The sequence below is a fragment of the Phalacrocorax aristotelis genome, chromosome 1, assembly GCF_949628215.1.
Source record: "Phalacrocorax aristotelis chromosome 1, bGulAri2.1, whole genome shotgun sequence".
Taxonomy (NCBI): Eukaryota; Metazoa; Chordata; class Aves; order Suliformes; family Phalacrocoracidae; genus Phalacrocorax; species Phalacrocorax aristotelis.
In genome coordinates this window covers 105,994,042-106,016,903 of record NC_134276.1, presented here as the reverse complement: position 1 = coordinate 106,016,903, position 22,862 = coordinate 105,994,042, and the positions used below count along the sequence as shown (strand labels likewise).

At 40.7% G+C, this 22,862-nt stretch overlaps 2 protein-coding genes across 6 annotated transcripts in view; one reads left to right on the top strand and one right to left on the bottom strand.

Annotated features, from left to right (window-relative positions):
* Positions 1 to 328: 328 nt before the first annotated feature.
* Positions 329 to 4,858, bottom strand: ATP5PF (ATP synthase peripheral stalk subunit F6). Of its 5 annotated transcripts, none has more exons than XM_075101596.1 (4): positions 4,725 to 4,858; positions 4,020 to 4,196; positions 2,645 to 2,769; positions 329 to 452 (listed from the first exon to the last, which is right to left on the bottom strand). In XM_075101596.1, exons 2-4 carry the CDS (start codon positions 4,187 to 4,189, stop codon positions 424 to 426), a joined length of 324 nt encoding a protein of 107 aa, XP_074957697.1. In that variant the 5' UTR covers positions 4,190 to 4,196; positions 4,725 to 4,858; the 3' UTR covers positions 329 to 423. The 5 variants fall into 5 exon arrangements, with proteins under 5 accessions (XP_074957697.1, XP_074957667.1, XP_074957683.1 ...); XM_075101566.1 differs by having other exon boundaries at positions 4,659 to 4,816; XM_075101582.1 differs by lacking the exon at positions 4,725 to 4,858 and adding an exon at positions 4,518 to 4,634.
* A 47-nt stretch (positions 4,859 to 4,905) lies between these two features.
* The window catches only part of GABPA (GA binding protein transcription factor subunit alpha), a 28,253-nt gene continuing 10,296 nt past the window's right edge, over positions 4,906 to 22,862 (top strand). Inside the window, exons 1-7 of the mRNA XM_075101522.1 lie at positions 4,906 to 5,091; positions 8,913 to 9,013; positions 10,588 to 10,732; positions 11,626 to 11,710; positions 16,659 to 16,904; positions 21,424 to 21,618; positions 22,421 to 22,477. Coding sequence (XP_074957623.1) covers positions 8,937 to 9,013; positions 10,588 to 10,732; positions 11,626 to 11,710; positions 16,659 to 16,904; positions 21,424 to 21,618; positions 22,421 to 22,477 — 805 coding nt within the window. The 5' untranslated portion in view covers positions 4,906 to 5,091; positions 8,913 to 8,936. The remainder of the gene's footprint in view (positions 5,092 to 8,912; positions 9,014 to 10,587; positions 10,733 to 11,625; positions 11,711 to 16,658; positions 16,905 to 21,423; positions 21,619 to 22,420; positions 22,478 to 22,862) is intronic.

Here is a 22,862-nt window from a genome sequence, read left to right as displayed (position 1 = left end):
CATCACTTGTGTGTTCACTGATGCTGTATAAAATCAGTATATTTGTGCCTGTGCTTTTGGCTGTGCGGTTGACCGCTACCCACAGGGCTTTGCTGCAGATTTAGGGTTCTGCAGCAGCTCTTTGGATGGGACAAACTCAGAAAAACTCGTTCCATCTTGGTATATCATTACTGGTGTTGTAACTTCTCAGCACTAAAATGCAGCTGCAAAACTCCTTTGCCAAGCTAACATTGAGAAATGCTCCCCAGATGCCTCTGCCACTTAAGAGCTGACAATCCTAGCTAACTATGTTCACCATACAGTTAAGAACTTACTCATGCTTCTGAAATCAAACTGAAACATTGCATTTATTAAGTTACAACTGCTGTCATGTTCAACAACTCCATTGAGGTACACTGCTTTGTGGTGTACAACCTGCAGAGATCACTTTGGAGTCTCCTCAAAGTTGGGCTCTAAAGGAGGAAGGGGAGAGAGAGAGAGAAGTCATATTAGTCTCTTTTTATTCCAGCCTCAAACACCACAATTCATCTGTTATTCCAACATTAAGCTGGCAAGCTAAAGCAAGCTCTTGTACATTGCAGTCTACACCACCACTTTGTTTGTATGGGGGCAGCACTAAAGAATAAACTATGCTGGGGAAGGCCTTTTCCGCCTTATAGGAGTTACACATAAGGTTTCAGACAGACATGCACCTTAGCAACATCCTGCCAAAACAGCTTTTAGCAACACCCAGGGCAGGGGAGAAGGCAGCAGAGAAACTGAAGAAGTCAACCAGAACATTACTGGGCACGACACTAGTATTTCCAACATAGCTCCGATGCAAGAGCAAGTAACCAAGCTCTTCCTTCTTCTTGCCTAGTGCCTTACAGCTGGTTAACAGAACACACAATTTCAACGCCACTCAGCAAACAATATTCTCTGTGTACAAACACTGAAGAAGTTCTTGATGTTAAAGGTACAAACTCAGAAGGGTTATGGCCTTTGACATGTGGGCTATTAATAGCTGTTCTTGCTACAAAGAGTGTGAGAGGTAAGGCTCAGCTTACAGTAACCTTCACTAAGACAAAAAATAAAGTTTCTACCCATCTAGCTACTTAGTTTTGAATTTTCTTGAAATTAGATTAAGGATAGGCAACAGTGGTAAAAGAACAGTCTCCCCCCGCCTTTGTCTTGTTCCTATGGTCACACAAATTTTGTTTCATTTCAAAAAAATTCCTGAACTGTAATATGTATTGTTTCACATATTGCATAGAAATAAAACTGAATACAAACAAACCACATGCCTAAAATTGGGGGGGGAGGGTAGGGCAGGGGGTGCGACAACCACCACAGAGCCTACTTTACAGATGCTGTTTTATTTACACCAGTAACAATCTGGCACCAAATTCTTCTTTAACCGAGCTGAAATACCACCAAGAATCAAAACATTTTTAGGTGTGTTCCTAGTCTAAATTAGAATTTCCAGTTAGCCTGATCAGAATTACAAGTCACTTGCTATGGTGGCTTGACCTTGGCTGGCTGCTAGATGCCCACCAAGCCTTGTGCCCTCTCAGCTCTTTTCTTCCCCCCTTCCCTCTACAGGAGGGCTGAGAACAGAGGCAGCATTTTTCACCCTTTAAGTATGTTGTCACAGAGGCACCACATAGCATCACAGCAGTGTCCTGCAGTGGGTCCATTTTGGAGCTGGATGGAACTGGCTCTGTCCCATATGCAGACACCCCAGCCTCTCCTGATAGAGGTCACCCCTGCACACACCCCCCGCTACCAAAACCTTGCCACATAAACCAAATACACTGGCATGTTCAAAAGATTGCCAAATCCCAGCTATCAGCTGCTTACAGCTTAAGAGAAAGACAGGTTACCCCACGCAAAACCTGACTTTAACTAAAACTGCTTGTGAGCAATGAAGACTTGGAGCTGTACTTACATAAGCCAGCCAAAGAAACAAAAGAAAATACAGAAATGAGCCCGTCTATAAAAAAAAAATTAAGTTGCCTTTATGGCCTAAGGCAGACAGAGTCTCTGCATTCTTTGCGTTCTTGATAAACCCAACTGTCACAAGCATCCTTCTTGTCATAATCAGTCTGGGTAATATGAAAACATGCTAACACAAACTTAGAGCACTTAAGCAGCAGTCATATCCAAATAACTGAAGAAAAAGGTTTAATATAATTTACTCGCAAAGTAATCATAAGTAACAAAGTTAAGTTCTACATTCATTTTCTGAAATCACCGACTTACAAAATTTACAAGTTGCAGTCTGGATGACATAGGCAACCGGTTTTCAAATTATAGATGGCTGACCTCTTCAGAAGGACAAAAAAAAAAAAAAAAAAAAGAGAAATATAACAGTAGGCCCTGGGCTACTTCTTTCGGGTCTGTGAAGGGTAATTAAGATAACCTGATCTTACTGCAAGTTTTGTTAAACATCAGTATAGGTAAGTCTACATCTCCACTGGAAAAGGCAAATAATCAAAAAAAGCAGTGGGATGGAATCAGATGTGAACTGTGTGGAAGTAAGATTCACTGAGCGCATCTTATGTGAAATTAATGGTCCGAATAAAAACTAAATGGGAATTAAGAAAAGCGGTCAGCGAACATGTCTTTATGTGCAATGAGAAATTCAGTAAGGCTGTTAACTCACCCTCAAATTTAAATTCTGGAAACTTGGTTAGATCTCCCTCGCCATACGCCCGTTGAAGTCTAGCAAGGGACTCATTCACGTCTTTCTGAAACTCAGGGCCTGTATCAACAGGCCCTCCAGCTTGCCTAAAAAACATTGAAAGTTCAGATTAACGCTTCAGTTCTGAAATTTCATGTGGAAGTTCTACATTTTCATGGCCATTTACAAATTAAAAACCTTCTGATAACCAACTAAAGCAAACCATTCAAAATATTTTGAGAAGTTGAGATACGAACACCCATAGGGCCTACTTACCTTATGCATAGCCACGGCTCTTGGGGTGAAGTACAGGCTTTCTGCTATCAGTGATGAAAATCCAAGCTACAGAGGTAGCCTTTTGAGGCATAAAACTACACTGAGTATCCAGGCTTTCAGGGCTCTTAGTTTCACTTTTTCCAGGTGTGGTGTCCTAACAAAATTGTGATTTGTACCTCTGCTATTTCTGAATCAGTGATCTTGGTTAGTAAAGCTTAACTGTTCTTGCAGAGAGAACATGCTTTGAATACTAAGCAAGCAAAAACCCCAAGAGACAGGGCACCTTGTATTCATACAGGTTCAGACAGGAATTTATTGGGATACAAATATAAAATAATTAAAATAGTAACTCTTTGTATTACCAGTGCTCAGCTTTACCAACACAGATATCACTTAACACCAGATAAGGAGGTCACCAAAAATATGCCTCCGTACACAGGCTAGTCTGTAGGTGTGGAAATACACATCTTCCTCCAGTAGAACCAAGAACTGGCTTATTTCCTTCCCAAGAATAAATTACACAGAATTACTATAGTTTCAGTTTCCTGTTAAGTAGTTCATTCAACCATTACAAAAATCTAAGATTCCATTTGAATGAACTGCTTATTAACTTAAGATGTTTAAGGAATCAGCCTCACAGTTCCATTAATTCCCAATTGCTTTTGGAGGTTATTTACATTCAGCTCCTGGTAGCAAGACTGAAGAATAGCTCTTTTCCCCAGAGAAGAGATGGGGCTTTTTTTTTTTTTTCCTCTTCACAGAGAACATAGATGGGTAAAAATTAACACACTGGTATGGTCACACAGTGTGCAAAAGAAGTTAATCGAGTACCATAACTCCCTAGGAAGAATGACATCGGCCTTACTTCTTTTTCGTTTTTAAGGGGGGAAAAAATGGACCTTTTCTGTCAGGTGTGCAAGAACAGGCCTTCTCACTTGTGACACTACCAATAAGGGTTGCAGGAAAGCACACCTTAAGTATTCAGAGACCAGCCTACAAAGCTAGCATATTTTAGCATTTATCAGAAACAACGTTTTGCCCCCCCTTTGCCATCAGCGTTAAAATAACTTCCTTTACTTACTTGCTCTTTGTGTTGTATTCTCGGATCTTGTCCAAGAAAAGCTTCTGAACTGGATCGAGCTCTTTTGCCTTATTAAAGACAACAGCAGAAAGCCCGATGTTTCTGCGCAAGTGAATGGAGACAGCAGACCGAAAAATGGAAGAAAGTCGCAGGATCTGATGCAGAATCATGATGACGCTAATGTGTTAGATAACAAAAAAAACAGAAGCCAAAAGAGAAACACAGAATTAGTTAGCTCTTTCAGCAAGGTAAATGCATAAAGAAGCAAAAAAACTTAGTTCAGAGATAAACTTTACGCAGAAAGAATGTTTAAAGCCGCCTGCGGTCTGGGGTGACGGCTCAAGCCGCCGCCGGGCGCGCTGCTACACCTCCCCTTCCGTCCCGACGGCGCCGGCAAAGCCGGCCGCAGCGCAGGACGGGCAAACCGGGGGTTGCAGGTTTTGATCCGTTTCAAGAAAAACTAACAATTTTCACCCGGCCAAAGCTAGCGCCGGTCACCTTGGGAGAGCCGCCGCCGCCGCCCGGGCCCGCCCCGCCTCCCCCCGCAATGCACGCCGGGAGGCTGCCACCGCCCCCCGCCACCGCCGCGCGCGCCGGCTCCCCGGGGCGGCGCCCCTCGCCTCACCGCGCGCCTCTCACCTCCGCCCGCCGGGGGCCGCGGTGGCGGAGCGGGAAAAGGGAGCCCGGAAAAAGCCCACCAGCAACCGTCACCGCTGCGGAAGCAGGCGATACGCTTCCGGGTGAGGAGAAACGTTTGGGCGAGGCAGGCGCCGCCGTCCCCGCCCCTCGCCCGCGGATTGGCGGCGCGCGGGGGCCGCCGGGAGCTGTAGTTCCCGCCCCCGCGCGGGGGGTAGGGGTGTCGGCGCGCCGTCCCCGCCCGGGCCCGCGCTGGGCCGTGACGCCCAATCTCGAGCGCGCGGCGGCCTCCTCAGGGCGGCGGCGGCGGGACCGAACCCGGACCGGACCGGACCGGACCCGACCGAACCCGCGGGAGCTGTGAGGGCCGCGGGAGGCGTCGTGCGGCCCCTCCGCTGGGGGCCGGGGCGGCGGCGGGCGGCGGCGGCGGCGGCGGGTGAGTGCGGCGCGGCGCGGCCTGGCTGCCCGGCCCCTGTTTTGTTTCCGTTTTTCCCCGGCGCCGCGAGTCTCATTTCCGTTTCGGGTTCAAACAACGACGAGGCGCCGCGGGGAGGAGGAGGAGGAGGAGGAGGAGGAAGGGGGGGGGGGTTGGCGGGGGGAGAACCGGGGCCCGCGGGGAGGAGCGGCCTCGCCCGGCCGCGGAGCTGCGCCGGCCGGCGGCCTGGATGCGGCGCCGCTCGCCCGCCCGCCGGAGGGCCTCTGGTGGCGGCGGTGGGGTGGCCTGGGCCGCCCCGTCCCGGGGGGCCTCGGCGCCTCCGGATCCCGCCGCGTCGTCGCCCGCCCCGCGAGCAGGAAATGGGGCCGGCGGCGGCGGCGGGGCGCTGGGCAGGGCCCCGGGGCGGGTGGCGGCGGCCCTTGGGCGCCGGGGGCGGGAGCGGGGGGAAGCCCGCAGGTCCTGTGGTCGCGGCTGGGGGGAGAGCCAGGCAGCCCGGAGCGAGGCCCGTGAGTCCTCTCTGGGGCATTAAAAACTGATCTCCGCTTGAAAAAAAAAACCAACAAACTTATTTTGGGTGAAAACGGAAGAGTGTTTTTGGCATCTTGCTTCTTTCGATTCCTGGCGTTCGGCCAGGTACGTGGTGTGCAACCACTTCTCTCAGTTCGGATTTATTTTCTGACTGTTGATAAGGAAGGGGGCCACTTGAAACCTGGCGCGATTCCACCCCGTTTAGTGGTCCCCTGCCCTTGTCTTAAATCCCAACTGACCGACAACTTGCAAAAGCTGACCTGTAAAGGATAGGTTGTCTGCTTGTATTGGTACTTACCAGATTGAACGGTAAAAGGTATGGCTAGTACCAAATATTCCACAAACGACTGAACCACCGGAGCATCTCCGGAATACAAATATCTCCAGTGATTGGGCTTCAGTTTTACTTGATAATGCATATGGGCTGCAGTAGTAGGAGACCCCTGTTTCACAGCTGCCCGATAGGGTAACAAACGCTAATTCTGGTAGTAGAGCTTGTGTCCCTCTTGTGATGGGCTTGTTACTTGCTTAATTACTTGCACTCCAGGGAAAAGATAACATAGATCTTAACAGAACAATGGGGTTTCTCCCCTGACTGCAAATACCAAACTGTAAAAGATACTGGCACAGCACTGGGCTGTTGTACAGGGGCAAAAAAGGCTCTGTTAATAGGTGCCTTCTTTTACATTGGTGGAGGTCTGAGTCAGGCAGTATAGTCACATTCCTTAGATAACAGGTAAGTCTTAGGGCTTTTTAGGTTGAAAGGGGGAAAACAAAAACAAACCCAAACAAAAACCAGAAATTGGTAGGCTGCAACTTTTGTAAATCAAGCACAGTTTTATATGTTCCTTCAAACAAATGCTACTGTTGTGCTGTTCCTGCCACATGGACCCTCCTAGCAAATCAGGCTGTTTGAGTTCTGTCACTGGTCAGTAGCCTTCAGGAAAGGCTCCGGAAGCTCAGTTGCATCTGTACCTATGTGCACTTTCAATCTCTGCATCGCCCTGTAGCAACAAATTTTGCTAGACTTTGTGTGAATTTTTTGTATTGTCAGGAATGTCTCTATTCTAGCATAGGAAAGAGTGAATACTTTTCTCCATTAGATTTCTCTGGACTGTTAATGACTTTACATGTTTTCATATTGTTGTTCTTCCTCTTTCCACCCATCATCTGCCTTTCTTGTGTCTGTGCTTGATGGAATCATCTTTCTTCCTCTGTACCTGCTGTCTGTGCCTCTATACCCATACTCCCCTCTCCTACCTCCCCAGGGTAACCAGAAACGTAGTAGAGCCTGTGAGATGCAGCTGCAAGTTGCCTTTGAAGAGTGAGTAAGCAGTTGCTAGTCCAGCTTCCAATTTGGAGTTTTAATCCATAAGGATTTCAGAATGTCTTGCCTAATTCTGTACAGTTACTGTCCTGTTATAATATTTAGTCACTGTGCATCTCTTTGCGTGTGCCAATGTTGACTGTTTTGTGCCAGAAATCGTTCAAGATGATGAGGGACTGCACAGCTTTCTCAATAAATAACTTAATAATACATAAAGGAAAAGAAATTCTAGCATAACCCCTTTTGTGACCTTACGGGTAAACTCCCTTTCTCACAAAAAAGTAACTTATTCTTGTTGTTTTGGGTTTTTTATCTGATTGCTAATATAGGAGGGAATTTCCCCCCTTTTTATGATACCAGTTAGCTTTGGGAGTTTTCAATAAGGGACTTTGCCCAAACCTTAATTTTGAAAAATCTTTTAACAGTCAGCCAGATCACCTGTAATCACGCAGGTGTCTGTTCTTTCAGATATTTAATTAGGCTTGCCTGCACTCTTCAGAAGCAGTGTTTCATTCTTCCCCATTTATCATGGAGATGATATATGAGATTAAGTGATACAGGAATGGGACTCCCAGGACTCTGTTCTGTGGGTGTTACCGCTCCAGTTGAGTGGACCCTGCCCTGGCACTTAGGGGGTTTTCACAGAGTCAGATCTGTGAGCAAAACAGATTCTGGTTTTGCTTCTATCGGTGAGATATTAATGAGGTGCTCTTTACTTACTGTCTAGCCCTGGCAGCTTCTTACAGATTGATATTGTGTGCAGATCTTGATTTCTTCAAAACTAATTTTGCATAATAGTTTTTGAAGGAGATAATGAGTAGTTTAAAGAAATTCAAACCTTTTCTGTAAGAACTGTACAACTTGGTTACTGTTCCTTTTGAGAAGTTTTGAAGTTTATAAGTTGCCTTATTAACTTGTTAATAATAAATTCCTTTATTAACGGTTGTGTTTGGGATAGAGTAGTCCCTGGGAAAGAAAGATTCCAGGATGGAAACTTTGCTCATCTCTTGTATTGTGAATATTTAAATAGTAGCATGTTTTACCTATTCTACTGTGATTTTTTTCCTCTGTACTCCTGCTTGCTGCTCCTTTTCCTATGAGTTGGTGGTGTTATTTATTATAAACTGTTAATATAATTTGACCCAGTTCTTTATCGTATGTGTTTCATACTTCCAACATATGGGATGGCTAGTGAAACATGATATTATACAAACTGTGTCTTTACAGACCAAAGGCTGTAATTCTTTCTTTCCCCCTTACGTTTCAACAGACTCCAGTATTCTATAGGGCGTGAAAATCTGCAGTGTCAATGAGAGTATTGCCACAGAATAGCTTTCCTTTTAATTGCTAACATACTGCGTTAGTTTGGGACTTAACAGGATGGATTCATTATGCACATATCATCAAGTGATTGCCCATGAGAGGGATGGGTGGAAAGGTGGGACAGTCAATAAACACTTTATCGTTGAGTTTATTTACCTGTGAGGAAATTGTGGGTCTTCTGTCTAGCTTTCTGTTGCAGCATTTTATGTAAAATGCTGCTTGAATTTATAAGCAGCATCTTTCAGCCTTGCTAGGAAGGTAGTATGCACCTGAATCTAGATGGCAAAATATGCATAACTTTCAAAGAATGTTCAGAAGTTCTTTGCAACCAGCCCCTAAAAGCTGTAGCTGGCCCAGAACAAAACGTTCAGTAAATTTGGATTCCTCCAAGAAAATTAGGCTTTGGGCTCTGTGCTAATGTCCCTTTAGAGTTCTGGATTTGCACCTAGAAGATTTGTTTGAGGAACAGGTATTGTCGTCTGTTTTGTGAAGTCTGTATGAGCTTTTGGCTTTTTTTTTGGTGAATTTTTGTCTTTAAAAAGCTATCCTGGTATTTGGTTTAAAAAAACGTTTGATAGGACACAACCCATCATCTAGTTTTGTTGGTCTGTGACTTACAAAAAAAATTCTTTTCTGTTCATAGCTCTGTTCTTAAGACATTTTAGCCATGACTAAGAGAGAGGCAGAGGAGCTGATAGAAATAGAAATTGATGGAACTGAGAAACAGGAATGCACTGAAGAAAGGTATGTACTGCCTTTGCTTTTTGGGGTCCTTAGGCTGCAATTCATTTATTTATTTGTTTTCTTTAATTAGTTTCAGATTTGTGGCTGCACTCACCAAGTTTGGTTATTCAGATTTATTATTGGATATTGTGTAATGCTTCAGAGATGGCCATGGTTATGAAATAAGCACAAGTGATTTCTAAAGAAGTAACTTTAAATTGGCAGAAGTAAATGGCTCGGTATGATCTCCGTAATCCTGCTGTTGATTGTTTCCACATTTTTTCAACTTCCTCGCTGGACACAAAGTTCTTAGTTTTGCTTGTGCTCTCTTCAGTTTTTCTGTTTCTTACCTAATGGTGGTTTTCTTGAAGTGGAACTGTAGCTGCTGTTCTTCAATCTTAATTGCTTAAATCCCAAACTGTTTATCTCCTGCTACGTTTTTAGTGGTTCACTTTGCCTACTTTCATGTCTGTAGGAATATGTCTACACATACGTGCTGCAAGCCTTTCACCTTTGGTGTATCCTTCTGTAATTGAGATAAACCTTTCAGTTTCTCCAGTCCATTGCTTTACTGTTATACAGGGTAATTTGTTTTTAACAGAGCAGAAATTATGTTCTGTATCTATTGACTATTATTGTTGTTAGGACTATTAAAACTGTAGATACCGAAGTCTGGTATCCTTTGACTTAATTACCTCAATCCATTTTCTCTTCCTAATGCTTCCCTACTAATTTTTACAACTGTTTTTGAAAGCACAGAGAGGCCGTTAATGTGTTGGAGAGAAATAGCTGGGGCTGGTAGGTGACCTGCTTTTTAAGAACCTGTTTTGCAGAACTGATTCAAAGCAGCTTATTAGTTTCTTCTTATTCTGAGCTCCTTGTATATTTTTACTACTTACAAACTGACTATGTCTGTATACTCTCTAATTTCCTTCTGTGTAAATGTAGAGAGACCAGCTGTCTAAGGCTGTTAAGACACAAGTCCCGTAACACTGATGTTTCTGAATGCCACTGCCTATACAGTCATCGTTTTAGTGCAGGACAACCGTCACACATGACTAATGTTTCCATCTAGGCTTTGTGTTGCTGTAGTTCCTTCTGGTTGTCTCTAGTATGTGTTAAGCTTATCCTTGTGCTGACTGCTGAAAAGACACGGACAGTTACTCTGTATGAGAGTGGATGTTTTTTCCTTCTTTTTTTCCCCGTCTGTTAAGTTTCTGTGTTTTTTTTTTAACTTGAATATCTTTTAAGCACAGTTTAGGCAAGGCAAATGGAATTAGTTTACTCTACATGCAGGTTAATAATGTATAATATGCTAATCATGACTTAGTCTCTTGAAAACGGTGACCTGAAAGCAATCTTGTTTTTTAACCTAGCTTTTTAACGTCAACAGGGTAAAAGAAGAGTTACACAACTGTAAAATCAATGGCACTGAATTTAGTAATTCAGTGTCTACTCAGACTAAGGGTTTTTCTGCATGGTATTAAGATTTCAGAGTCAGCATTACCTTTTACTTCTAACTTTGTTCCAAGCTTTCCTATATCTACTGCATTAGGATGTAGGTAATGATTTGTTGTATTAATTTAATATTTAAGCATCGTTGAGCAAACCTACACCACAGCAGAATTTGTGAGTCAAGCTATTGACATCAATGAACCGATTGGAAATCTTAAGAAGTTGCTGGAACCCAGACTGCAGTGTTCCTTGGATGCACACGAAATTTGCCTGCAAGATATCCAGGTAAATTGAGAGGCTATGGAAGACTTAACCTCTTACTGGAGAAGCATTTTTACATACTTTGTCCCTTTCTTCCATTGTTTGTGGAATTCATGCTTCATTTGGTATATTAATTGCAATTAAGAGTTTAATTTTATGTCAAGTTCATTATCATCAGACCATTTAATATGTGCACACCAATTCAGCGTGAGGAAAATCAAAATACTGTTGGGATTCCTGGGGTGAGGGTAAAAAAGCAAAGCATTACCACCTTGCAAGTGGAAGAAGAATGAGGACAATGACAATACTATCTTCTATTGAAGTAGCCCACATAATTTGTTGCTGCCTGAACTTCCGTGAGTCTAATCGTGTTTTAAATCTGAATAAAGTGAGAAGGTTTTTATACTGTTCAGGTGCATAGGTAGCAAAACATTATTCAAGAATTTCCCATACCAACAGTATTTTTATAGGCATCACCACACATTAGACGGTATAACTGTTTTGCATTGTGTTTAGTTGCATGTTTTATTTGTAGTTATATCAGACATCTGTGGCTTCTCCAGAAACAACAGGGAAAATACTGCTTTAAAGACAAGTATTTTTGTGAAGGTGTTAAAAACTGAGAAAAGGAACTGTAGATATTTTTCACAAAGTGAAGGTACTTCCAGGTATTGTATTGCTCTTTTTTAGGTTAAAATACGTCCCTGTAAGTGAAACTACCTTAAACAGAACAGAGTGGCGAGTTTCAAATTCCGACTAAATTCTTATGTAAAATGTTTACATAGTACTAAAAATATTTGCACACTTCTTCAGAAGATTTGCTGCAGGCGCAAAGTGTTTCTAAAGTTTAAAGGAGAATAAGTTTCTTATGTCTGAGAGACTAATATATATTTTTAATTGTTTTTGCTTTTATCAAGCTGGACCCAGATCGAAGCCTTTTTGATCAAGGTGTAAAAACAGATGGAACAGTGCAACTCAGTGTGCAAGTAATATCTAGGCAAGGTAAGCAGTTGTGTTTGTCAGTTGTACAGACAAATTAATATTGTAGGAGTGCTTGTGAGCAAACCTAATCACCTACTGTTTGAAATGTTTTTTATAGTAATATCAATTTCTAAGTTTAAAAAAGAAAAGCAAAACAAAAAAACCCAAACAAAACAAGAAAAAAACCCAAACCCAACCCAACTAACCAACCAAAAAAAAAAAACCCGAACTAACCTGTGTCAAATAGTGCCAGTTACAGTATGAGGCTTTCGTTAAGGGTAAGTAGTTACTCATACCAGACCAAGTATCTAAGCAGGTAAAAGATTTTTGTCTAGGTAGGTGATAATTTCATCTTTGTGAGGTGGGTGAGCTCATGTGCTCTGTGAACAATGGGAGGATATGTAGCTAACTGAAAATTGGCATGAAAGGCTGGGGTCACTATCTGTTCTCGGTTTTCTTTGAATGAGAAGTCAGAGTAAGCCATTGTGAAAGAGGAGCATTAACCAGGTTTGTTGATGTGTAATTTTTATTTGCTTGTAGTATTAGGTAGGACAGGATTTCCACCTGTCAAATCCTCAGGAATTAGTAGCTTCATTGTTTTGCTTTCTGTCCTATTCTTCTCCATATGTCTTGCATGGAAGGACTGCCACCACTCACTGAAGACAAAGGCTCTGGGAACAGCTACAGATATTTGTTGCCATATTTTCCAACAAACAGTGACAACAAATTCCTACTGGAGTAGGGTATCTTTGATTATCTGTTTTGAGTTAATGTCAACAAAGCAGATTAGCAAAATTTGGGGAGCATGTTTTGTTTTCTTGTGGCGTCAGTGTAGGTTAGACAGAAAGCCTTTGTGGTTTGTATTAATGGTATTAAGACTGATGATTTGCATTTAATTCTAAGTGTCAGGTGACTAATGCTAGGTTGAATCATCAGTTCCCCATACATAATGGGGATTGAACTACCTTTCTGGTTTTAATAGAGTAGAAATATCCTTCTGGGAACTCAAACAAGTGCTCTTAATTCATGCCCAGTAACTTGTAGTATGCAGTGCTCAGACTTCCATTTTCAAAAGGATGCAGGTGATAATAGTGAAGATATTTATCTTCTATTTTCTTCCTGTGTTGGTTTTTTCCCCCCTTCTTTAATGCAAAACTGAGGTGCGTGACCATATAGAACGATCCTCAGTGGTGCTTTTCAGGCCATGATACTTGACGCTTAAGCAAATCATAAGAAATCTTTCTGTTGAAGGCAAGTAAACTATCAATAGCATGGATATAAATAATAAATGAAAGCTACTTGGATCACTAACAGGGAAATGGACTCGTTATGATGGCAGTGTCCCTTGGAGCCAGAGGGGAAAGAACAGCTTCTTTTGCCATTCGTATATTCTTCTTGTATGGATGAGGTATTGAAAGATTGTCAATTTACTTATACTTATCTTTCCCAACTTGTATAATATGTAGAATTCAGCTAGCAGTAATCAGTCATGCTAATCATTGTGATGGATTGGACTCTCTTATTTCTAAAAGAAAAAGCTGTTATGTCAGTTCAAGTGTTCTATAAAATTTTGATTAAACATTCAAAGGAGTAAACACCAGGTGAAATGTAGTCCATTGTAGTTCTTTTATAGCATTTCATACAAAGTTATAAGTTGCAGCAGATAAAATATCAGTTGTGTTTACTCTTTTTACTAGAAAGACCGTGCAAAGACCATTTGCAGTTCTCACAATGGCAGGAAATTTTGAGTGCAGCCCTGTTCTGTACTGCTCTAAACTAAACCTCTTGCAAGTCTGTGGAGATCTGAGTAACTGCATTGCATTGTATGTCAAAGAATTTGAAAAATCTTTAATTCTGAAGACCTCCGTAGCAAACATTTTTTCTGTTTGTGGCTTTTTAATTTTTTTTCTTTTTTCTCTTACCCAGGCACAAGTTATCTGATCAAGGCTTTCTCCTGCCTGTCTGACTATAGATAATATCAGATTAACATTTTGCCATTCTTAAGCGGCTATGGTTGATAGGTGGTTTTTTTTCTTGACATATGAGAAAATTGATTCTGACCCTATCTTTAGTTGCTTGATTACTACTTTTTTCTTCTTTGAAAAAAAAATGCGTTGGGGGGAGGGAAGATAAACTTTTCAGGTTATAAATTCCAGTGCTGGGTATATGGCATAGGTTGAAATTTGGGGGGGGGAAACTTCAGAGGTGGAAGGTCTGACTGGCAGTCTGTTGCCCGAAGAAATATTTTTTTGCTTTTTCTGCTTCCTTAATCAGCTGAGTAAAGGCAAGCTTGAATGGAAGTATATGCCACACTCCTTTCAGATGAATTGTGGGAGACAGAGATACTAGGCTGAAAGGGCTCGACTGAGAGCAGCGATCTCTGATGGTGGTTGGTTTGAGCAATAGGAGAGACACGTGTGTTATGGAGGTGGTCAGTATAGTTCTGCTTTCTTGTTTGCAAAGTACAAGAAGAGGTGGCCCAGTTAACCTGCCATTCAAGTGGCTCGTTACCACATACACAAATCTAAATGAGTCAAGGCCACGTTTGTGAATGAAAGTGCCTGTAACTGCGGTTTGTGTGGAGCTCAGTTCTGTCTGTTTCACAGACCTGCTAGATTAACATTTGCCCAAACAGATGCTGTTCCGCCTGCTTTTTAAATGCTTGACTGACATAGGAGGTTGGTGTCTAGCTGCTTTGAGCATTTCTGAGCATGCGTATGTAGCTGTACTATAGATACTTACACAAATTTGGGGACTATGTTGTGGTTAAGCACAAAAGATTCTTTGGATTTAGGTAGATGAATTCCGAGTCCTGTTTTAAGTGTGTAACTTCACTTGGCGGTGGTTTCTAAACTTTCTTTTTTGCAATAACTAGGCTTTTATTTTTAGTGTGTAAAGGAACACTTCGTAAGTGTAATGAAACATATTGATTTAGATTAAAGGTGTGGTTTGACTAATGTCTAGTATTAACCACAGCCAGAATCAGGACATTTCGTTGCCTGTAGGTCAGTCTTAACTCTAGTGTATTTTCTAGCTTCAGGCAATTAGCAGTGAAGGGGCTTGTACCAGCAACGTCTGGACATGTCTTGATAGCAAATGACCTTGAGGTTTTGTACCAGTTTATACTTCTGGGGTGCGTGACATTGTCCCATTGTGTTCCATAACTTATGTGCTGTCCAAGGAAGACTGGATGTCTGTTTTCTTATGCAGTAGGTAAAAGGAGACATGTTAGAAGAGATGCTGACAAAGCCAGTGAATTAATGGTGATCTAATGTTGCAATAGGTTCAGTGGCAGACTGTTACTTCACAACGTTTTTACTTATAAGCTGATCCTCTACAGAATCTCATCACTTTGATCTGCATGTTTACACTATGGATAAAGCAGTACATTCGCAGTTCTTTTGGCATGCAGTTATTTGAAAGACAGTGAATTATTTTGTTGAGCAATAGTGAAACATTCCTCTCTAGAATCTTGTTTCTTTACTTTCTTTTTTGAAGATCAAAAATAGAATCTTAACCCTTAGTGTTTTCTCTTATCCATTTCTATCTGACTTTAAAACAAGCCTGTGCTACACATGTTAATCTTAGATGGCCTAGATAAAACACTCTCCTAAGTAAGGTACTTGTTTGCTTTTTCAAGTTTGTTTCTTCATCTAATCAGGCACTTATTGGTTTTCTACATCTGTGTTCACTCCATTTCATATTGCTACATATTGTACTTTATGGTCTTTGTAGTGTTCCCTTTTTCTCAAGCTGAATTCCTTTTAAAGTGTAGAGGAATACTTGTCTGAACTTGGTTTGTTCTTACGTATACTACAGGCAAGCGCTCCATTTGTTTTCCCTTAAAAACTATGAATGGATTGTAGTTTTAGGTTTTAACTTCATCGCCTACAGAACCTACTATCTCACGCTGAGCTTTAATATAAATTAGATGGGACAGACATAAAGCAATACCTTACATCACAAGATACTGAAGTTATTCCAGCCATGTGATGTTCTGTGAATCCTACTTTCAACTGCCTAACCCTAGTCGAGGTTTTCCAAGTCATAATAAATAGAATTTTACAGATATTTTTTTTTTTAGTGTGCAAATGTGTTTGATAAAAATCCCTTAAAGAAGTGTGGTTTTAAGTTATTATAATGGAAATTATATTATATGTCACAAAAATTGAAAGAATTTTTTTCTGTTTAGCATATTATAATGCCAATTCTAGACAATGTCAGAAATTTGGTGAGGCACCAGTTGGACAAAATACCTTCTGAGAAGACAGCAGAGAAGGTGTTGATACAAAGCATTAGTAGCATTAGTGAACGTGTTCTTTATTGCTGCAGAACAGATACAGACGTTTCTTGCAATTCTGTGATCTAGTATCTTAAATGATAGACATAATACCAAAACACGAATAGCTGATGAAGCTTAAAACACGAGGAATTTTTTAGTTTTCTTTTAACGTGCTATTGAACACACTGCCTCTTGCAGGGTACCGAAAGAAAATGTTAACTTCTGTGTGTAGACCCCAGAAATATCATGGAAATATTGTAAAGGCTGAAAGAAATGCCTCCTGAATGGGGGAAAGAGGTGCATGTTTGCTCTGGGGTTTTTTTTGGGTTTGCATCTTTTTTTTTTACTTTGGTTCAGTATATTTCTTACAGACCGAAATGCTTGTTCTTTATGCCCACGTGCTGAACATTCTGTTCAAGATATGTGAAATGGATCACCTAAATAGAACAGGAAGCTGTAATACTGGGGGAGGAAAGAGGGACAGCTTTGTATTCACCTTACTGAAGCATATACTGCGTAATAGAAGATGTCATTCTAATTTAGGACACTTGCAGAAATTTGATGATGCTTTTGTGTCATGCTTCTTTCCAAAGTATGCTAACACCTATTGATCAGAAAGCTTTAAAATGTTTTTGTCATATTTGCACTGCTATCTTTAAGTTTTGTGTTTGTTCTTTCTATACGTAGGGATAGAGCCCAAGTTAAACATCCTTGAAATTGTGAAGCCTGTGGAGACTGTGGAGGTAGTCATTGATCCAGATGCTCATCATGCAGAGGCTGAAGCTCACCTTGTTGAGGAAGCTCAAGTGATAACCTTGGACGGAACGAAACATATAACAACAATTTCAGATGAAACCTCTGAACAAGTGACACGATGGGCTGCAGCGTTGGAAGGCTACCGAAAGGAGCAGGAACGCCTTGGCATACCCTATGGTAATAATACATGACTCAGTGTGTGTGTGTGTGTGTGTGCGCGCACACGTGTAGGTACAGGAAGGGGCTGGGTTCTTTTGTTCATTTGGGGCATTGGTGTGTTTTTATAAATGATAATTTTGGTTATATAATGAAAGTGCTCCAATACTTCAGAGAAGGCTCCTTATGGTATGGGTAAGTACAATGTAAGTATCTGCCTAAGAGTAGGCTAAAGAGAAGTAGAATCAACACTTGTAATAGTTTTATTAAAATAGTGCCTTTTGCTTGATAACCTTCTTGTCACTGCAGTTTTTAGAAAGCAGTTTTCTTCTTCGTCCCCTCCCTAAAAATGTGTATGCTAGTGATAAAGCACTTTCATGTGTGTCTGAATTTGAACTAGACTTGGCACTTGGTGGGGGTTGCCTCTAAAGATACTGAAACAAATTGTTCATAGGTTGTAGGATGCTGAATATGGTGTTAAATCAGATTTTGCATGGAAAGCCATACTTGACTTCAACATACTGGAAAAAGATAATTCGGAACACAACATAAGTATTCTGGCAGATCATCATCTCTTGAATTAATGTTGTTACTTAGGCTGATAATGTTAGCTTAGAAAAAGAAAGCATCTCTGAATGCCTGTTTAGGATTGAACTGAAACTGTGGGTTTTAGACCTATATCACATTGAGGAGATAATCCAGCTGAGTTGCTTGTTGTGATTTGGACAAATGTACTGTCAAAGCATATTCAGCACATGAAGCTGTAGTATCTAAGCAGACCTGCAAAACTGGAATAAATTTGGCAAGTGGGATATTTGGAAGTGTTTAAGAATTCCAGTGAAGTCACAGGTCTTTGGAGGACATGTAGCTTGCCAGTATTTTGAATGTATTTTTGATAACCAAAGCCATGGCTTTTTCATGCCTGTTCATTCTTATTGGCAATCACTTCCACAATGGTTTTCATCATGCTATGTCTGTTGATAATCAGGGATTTGACACACAATGTTTGGAGGGGAAAAAAAAAAGTGAGGTGTTATCAGGAGCAGACTGATACTTTTCCACATGCTCTCCCATTACTATAAGAAGGAAATTACTTAAACCTATGTTGTTGCTATGTTGTATAATGTTGTTGAAGCCAGCAACATTATTAAAGTTTTAAGAAAATCCTATAACCCACAACTGTGACTTTAAGTCTAATGTCTTTTGTGTCATGGGAGGGCAGATTTTCCAGGAAAATCATAGTAGTTTATTATGGCAGACGTCTCTGTATTGAGAATAATAGTGTTCTCTTGATACCAGAGAAATGTGCTAAACGGCCTTCCTAGAAAGAGTACAATTTTAAATGTTATCTGAGTTGACATTGCAGGGACTTAGGTTGAAATAAGGCATCACTAAGTTCTGTGTTATGATACAGTCAGAAGTTTCTGAGAATAAAGAATGTTCTTAAGGTTCTTATGTAGTCCCCCAAAAAAGCCTCACACACACACACCCCCAACATTTATAAATATAAATCTTAAAAAATAAAAAAAGAAGCCAGTTTCCTTCAAAGAGTTGTGAGGCTTCGTTCTGTGAAGTAATCTGGAATCATTAATCTGGAATCATTAATCTGGAATCATTAATCTGGAATCATTAATCTGGAATCATTAATCTGGAATCATTAATCTGGAATGTTTTCAAAAGACAGGTTATGTTGATATTAAAAGTCAGGTGCAGTCAATAAATAATTATCACAGAAAGGTAGTGGTTCAGTATCTTCATCCTTACAGTTTTCTCTGTGTTGCTGCAAATGGAAAATTAGCTTTTAGCAGTCTTTAAAATGTTGTGGCTTTCCCTTTGTGTTATGTTTTGGTGGGTTTTACTAGAGGTGAGAAATTCTTAGCTGTTAAAGGTATTTCTGCTAATAGAATCCAAAAATTTGGTACCATTGCAGAGGTCCCTAGGAAGAAGGAAAATATTAATTGGTGTGAGAAATACAGCCAGAAAAGGGGCCAGCAGAAAGCTTGGAAACCGTGGAATTGGTTAGAGAAAACAATGATTCATGTTACCTTGCAGATTATGTTCTGTCAATGAGAACAAATTAACAGCTTTTTGATGAAACTTAACTGCTGATAACATTTTGAAAACCAAAATCCTTTTGGTGTGGCTTTTCCCAAAGGATTACATTGCATGGTTTTGGGTAGCATCAGTGAAAAGTTATGCAATGTTACCGGCCTTTATTAAGCAAAATGGAATTTGGCTCCTAGATAATGTTTATAGACTTGGAAAGCTTTGCTTTCTTTAATGCTTAAAATAAAACCTTGTCAAGGTGGCATCTGTTTGTGATATCGTAACTTAAATATACATAACTGTTCTGCTCCTGTTTTTTGCCCTTGAGACAGTGGAAGTAAATATCCCCGCTTTAGTTTCCATTTCCAGTTCATACTCATTGACATTGTTAAATCTGTAAGCAATATATTAAAACAAGTTTTGAAGAAGATGTTTAGATTTACCCATCCTCTGTCGAGCTTCTTCAAACTAATACTCCTTGAAACAAAAACTTTTTATGTTAAAATGTCTTGACTCAACAAATAATGTATTGCATGTATTTTGAGCTGATTATTTATTACCGTTCCTGTATGTTCCTCTGCTGTGTGAGTTGTCTATACTTACGTGTTTGGCATTGGCATTTAAGTGATATGCATGTTGTGTTCTGTTGAAATGTCAAACAGGCACCCCAAAACTTGATGCCATGGCTTGTCTGATTCATATACAGGCGTGCACTGAGTCCTATTGTATCGAGTCTTAGTTTAAAAGTTTGTTTAATGTGGTCTATCTAGATGTGGTGTACTACACTTACTGCGCACACTCACGCTCTTGTGCATGTTTATTAGCCCACCCAAGTGGTGGGTTGACCCCAGCTGGCAGGTGAGCTGCCATCCAGTCAGTTGCTCACTTCCCCTCCAGAGGCATGGGGGAAAGAATCAAAAGGGCCAAAGCAGGTTTAAAAAAAAAATTTGTGGGTCAAGATAAAGATAATTTAATAAGCTGTCCTGGCTGTGGCCCCTCCCAATTTCTTGTGCACCCCCAGCCTACTTGCTGGGATGGCTGAGTGAGAAACAGACAGCCTCCTGTCAGATTCCAATAGTCTCTGACGAAGTTCTTTTAGATATTCCGTGTTTGGAGAGTGTAAAGTTTAACATCAAATTTACTTGAAGATGGTTGATGTTACATGAGATTTCTGATTTAGCAGAGTGATACAAATTATGCTAAAAGCACAATACAACAGTAAGTTACGCTTAGAAAAATAGAGCAATTGCAATACACTGTTGAATCACAATGCCAAAGTGATTCTCTATATAATACGCTCACCATCATGATGTTGGGTGTCCCCAGTTGCCAGGAAGAATATGTGGGTTGAAACCAGCCCAAGCCCATTTCTTTCTTAAAAATTCCTTTGTTACTTGTCTAGTTTGTGTATTCTGTGTTGGGCTGAGCTATGTATTTGCTCCCCCCATGCTGGTGTGGCTGACTCAGGGGGACCTTTATACCACCAATTGTTTCACTCAGCTGTTGGTAGCTGTTTATCTAAAACAAAGGCCTCCACCTCCTTTTTATTGAGATAAAGTCAGCTTCTTTGCATTATTCTCTGAGCTGTATGGGCACTTCCTTGCCCATCTCCTGAGCCTTTTTCCATTTCAGGGGACTCACATCCCACCTCTAGGGCTTTAGTTGCTCATGCCTTGACTCTGTACAAGCACTGCTCAGCAGTAGCTAAAAAATCAACACATTACCAAGACTCTTCTGGTCACCAACCTAAAACACAGGACCATGTGGGTTGCTATGAAGAAAATAATTCCATCCCAGCCAAACCTAGTATGATCGTGATTTTAAATAGTTTAGAAACTGGGATAATGTGAATGAGTTTAAAATGTAAAATTTCATCATAATCAGATGCTGATCAGCATATTTGGGGGAGAGCATCCTGGTGTGAGAGAGACTACTCACTTTGAAATTAAAGACCTATAGAAAAAGAAAAATAATTTTTTTCTGTGTTTGAGAAATGTCAGGCATAGTTCTGATGTAGAAGCTTTTGCTAAAGAAAATCCCTTTTTTGCCCTTTGCATTTCCCCACCAAGCAACACCACTCCATTAGCATTTTAAGAGGAGTCAAACTTTCCATCCAGTCAGATTTGGTCATGGTAACTACACTTCTTGACATAATGCGTTGTCTTTTACAGAAGTTGTTATATAATTGAAAGCATACCATCGTTGGACTTCAACCGAATAGCAGCACTGACTGGCCTAGAAGCAGGCCCTTCTTAAAAACTAAACAAATAGAGAGATAACAAGAACCCCCTAAATAAAGTTTTGTAAAAGGCCTTCAGGAAAGGTCATACAAAAAGTGAACTCTGCATTATGCTTGCTTGAATGCTGTCGATCAGTAGCCACTTGTATTTCATTCTTGTTGTCAGTTATAGTGAGAACTAGCTCTGTATCTTCAGCGAGGAGGAACCTTGCAGTATATGACAACTGACTTGCAGTTTTGTCTCTCTTTTCCCAGATCCAGTGCAGTGGTCGACAGACCAAGTGCTCCACTGGGCAGTGTGGGTGATGAAGGAGTTCAGCATGACTGACATTGACCTCAATGCGCTCAGCATTCCTGGGCGGGAGCTCTGCATCCTCAGTCAAGAAGACTTCTTCCAGCGTGTGCCACGGGGAGAAATCCTTTGGAGCCATTTGGAGCTTCTTCGGAAGTGTATGGGAGATTTTTCTGTAACTGACTTCACTTATTCCCCCTCCCTCTTCTCTCTTCCCCCCCCTTCTTTAAAGATGAAAGCAACTGTGAGCAGTTGTTTTTCCTCCATTTAATATTGGCAGTAAAAATGAGGGCATCAATACAAGATAACAGGAGGTATTAGTGAGAGTGTCTGCTGTTATGAAGCATGACTGCATACTAAACACTGCTTGCCTGTCTTTCATCAAACTTTATAGCTAATAGGGGGGAAGTAGTGACTGATGATTCCTCCTTTGTTTTAATAAAGATTTTTAGTTTGTGCATCTCCTGAATTTGACAGTTTTATAATTAAATATTGATTTTGAGTTATTTAATGTACATCTCTGTGTCATATAGAAGTGAAGGTTATTAAGCATGGGCAATGAAATCCTTAGATTGTACACAACACAACCAGTAAGGGATGCATTGTATGTGTGTAATACAATAATTTATATGTGCATTTCAGATTTACCATGCTTGGATGTAACTTGGCAGACTGAAAACTCTTTCCATCTTCATTTACATGACACAGCTAAAGGGTTTAGGGGATGGAGAATGCATAAGACACCTTGAAATTCACCATATGCATCTTTATTTCTAAAAATTGAATGACAGATGTTAAATGTCTCTAATCATAAGACTATGACCTTGCAAGATCGTCTCTTGCAAACTGATACCAAATTTTGACTTTTTTCCTCTCTGAAATATGAAAGTTTTTGATCTTCAACTGATCTGGAATTTGTGGGTTAGTTAAAAACTTAGTATATTTTTTTCTATTTTGCAGATGTGTTGGCTAGCCAAGAACATTCTGGAGAAATAGCAACTGTTACTATTGATCAGCGTAAGTACCTCTGCCAGCAGTTAATTCACACAATTAACTGTTTGCAAGCTTAGCGCTCTACTTTGGTTCAACGCTGTAATAGTACAATATTTAGGAAAACTACTCTCTTGAGTGATTTCCTTGGTGAGGGGAGCAGGGCATATTTTAAACTTCAAAGCAAAACGTTGGGTTTCTCGATATTTTGTTACTGGCTGGAATGTGGAGTATGACCTGAACTATGGAAGTTTTATAACCCCTATTTTGGATGATAGGTTTTCCACTCTCTTGAGATAAGCTCTCTAGGATACATATTTGAGCTCTTGAGCTGTTCTGGGTTTTTTAGGTTATATATTGCATTAATGAATAGATACATTACAGTGTTACTCTTTCAAAAGAAAGCATTCCC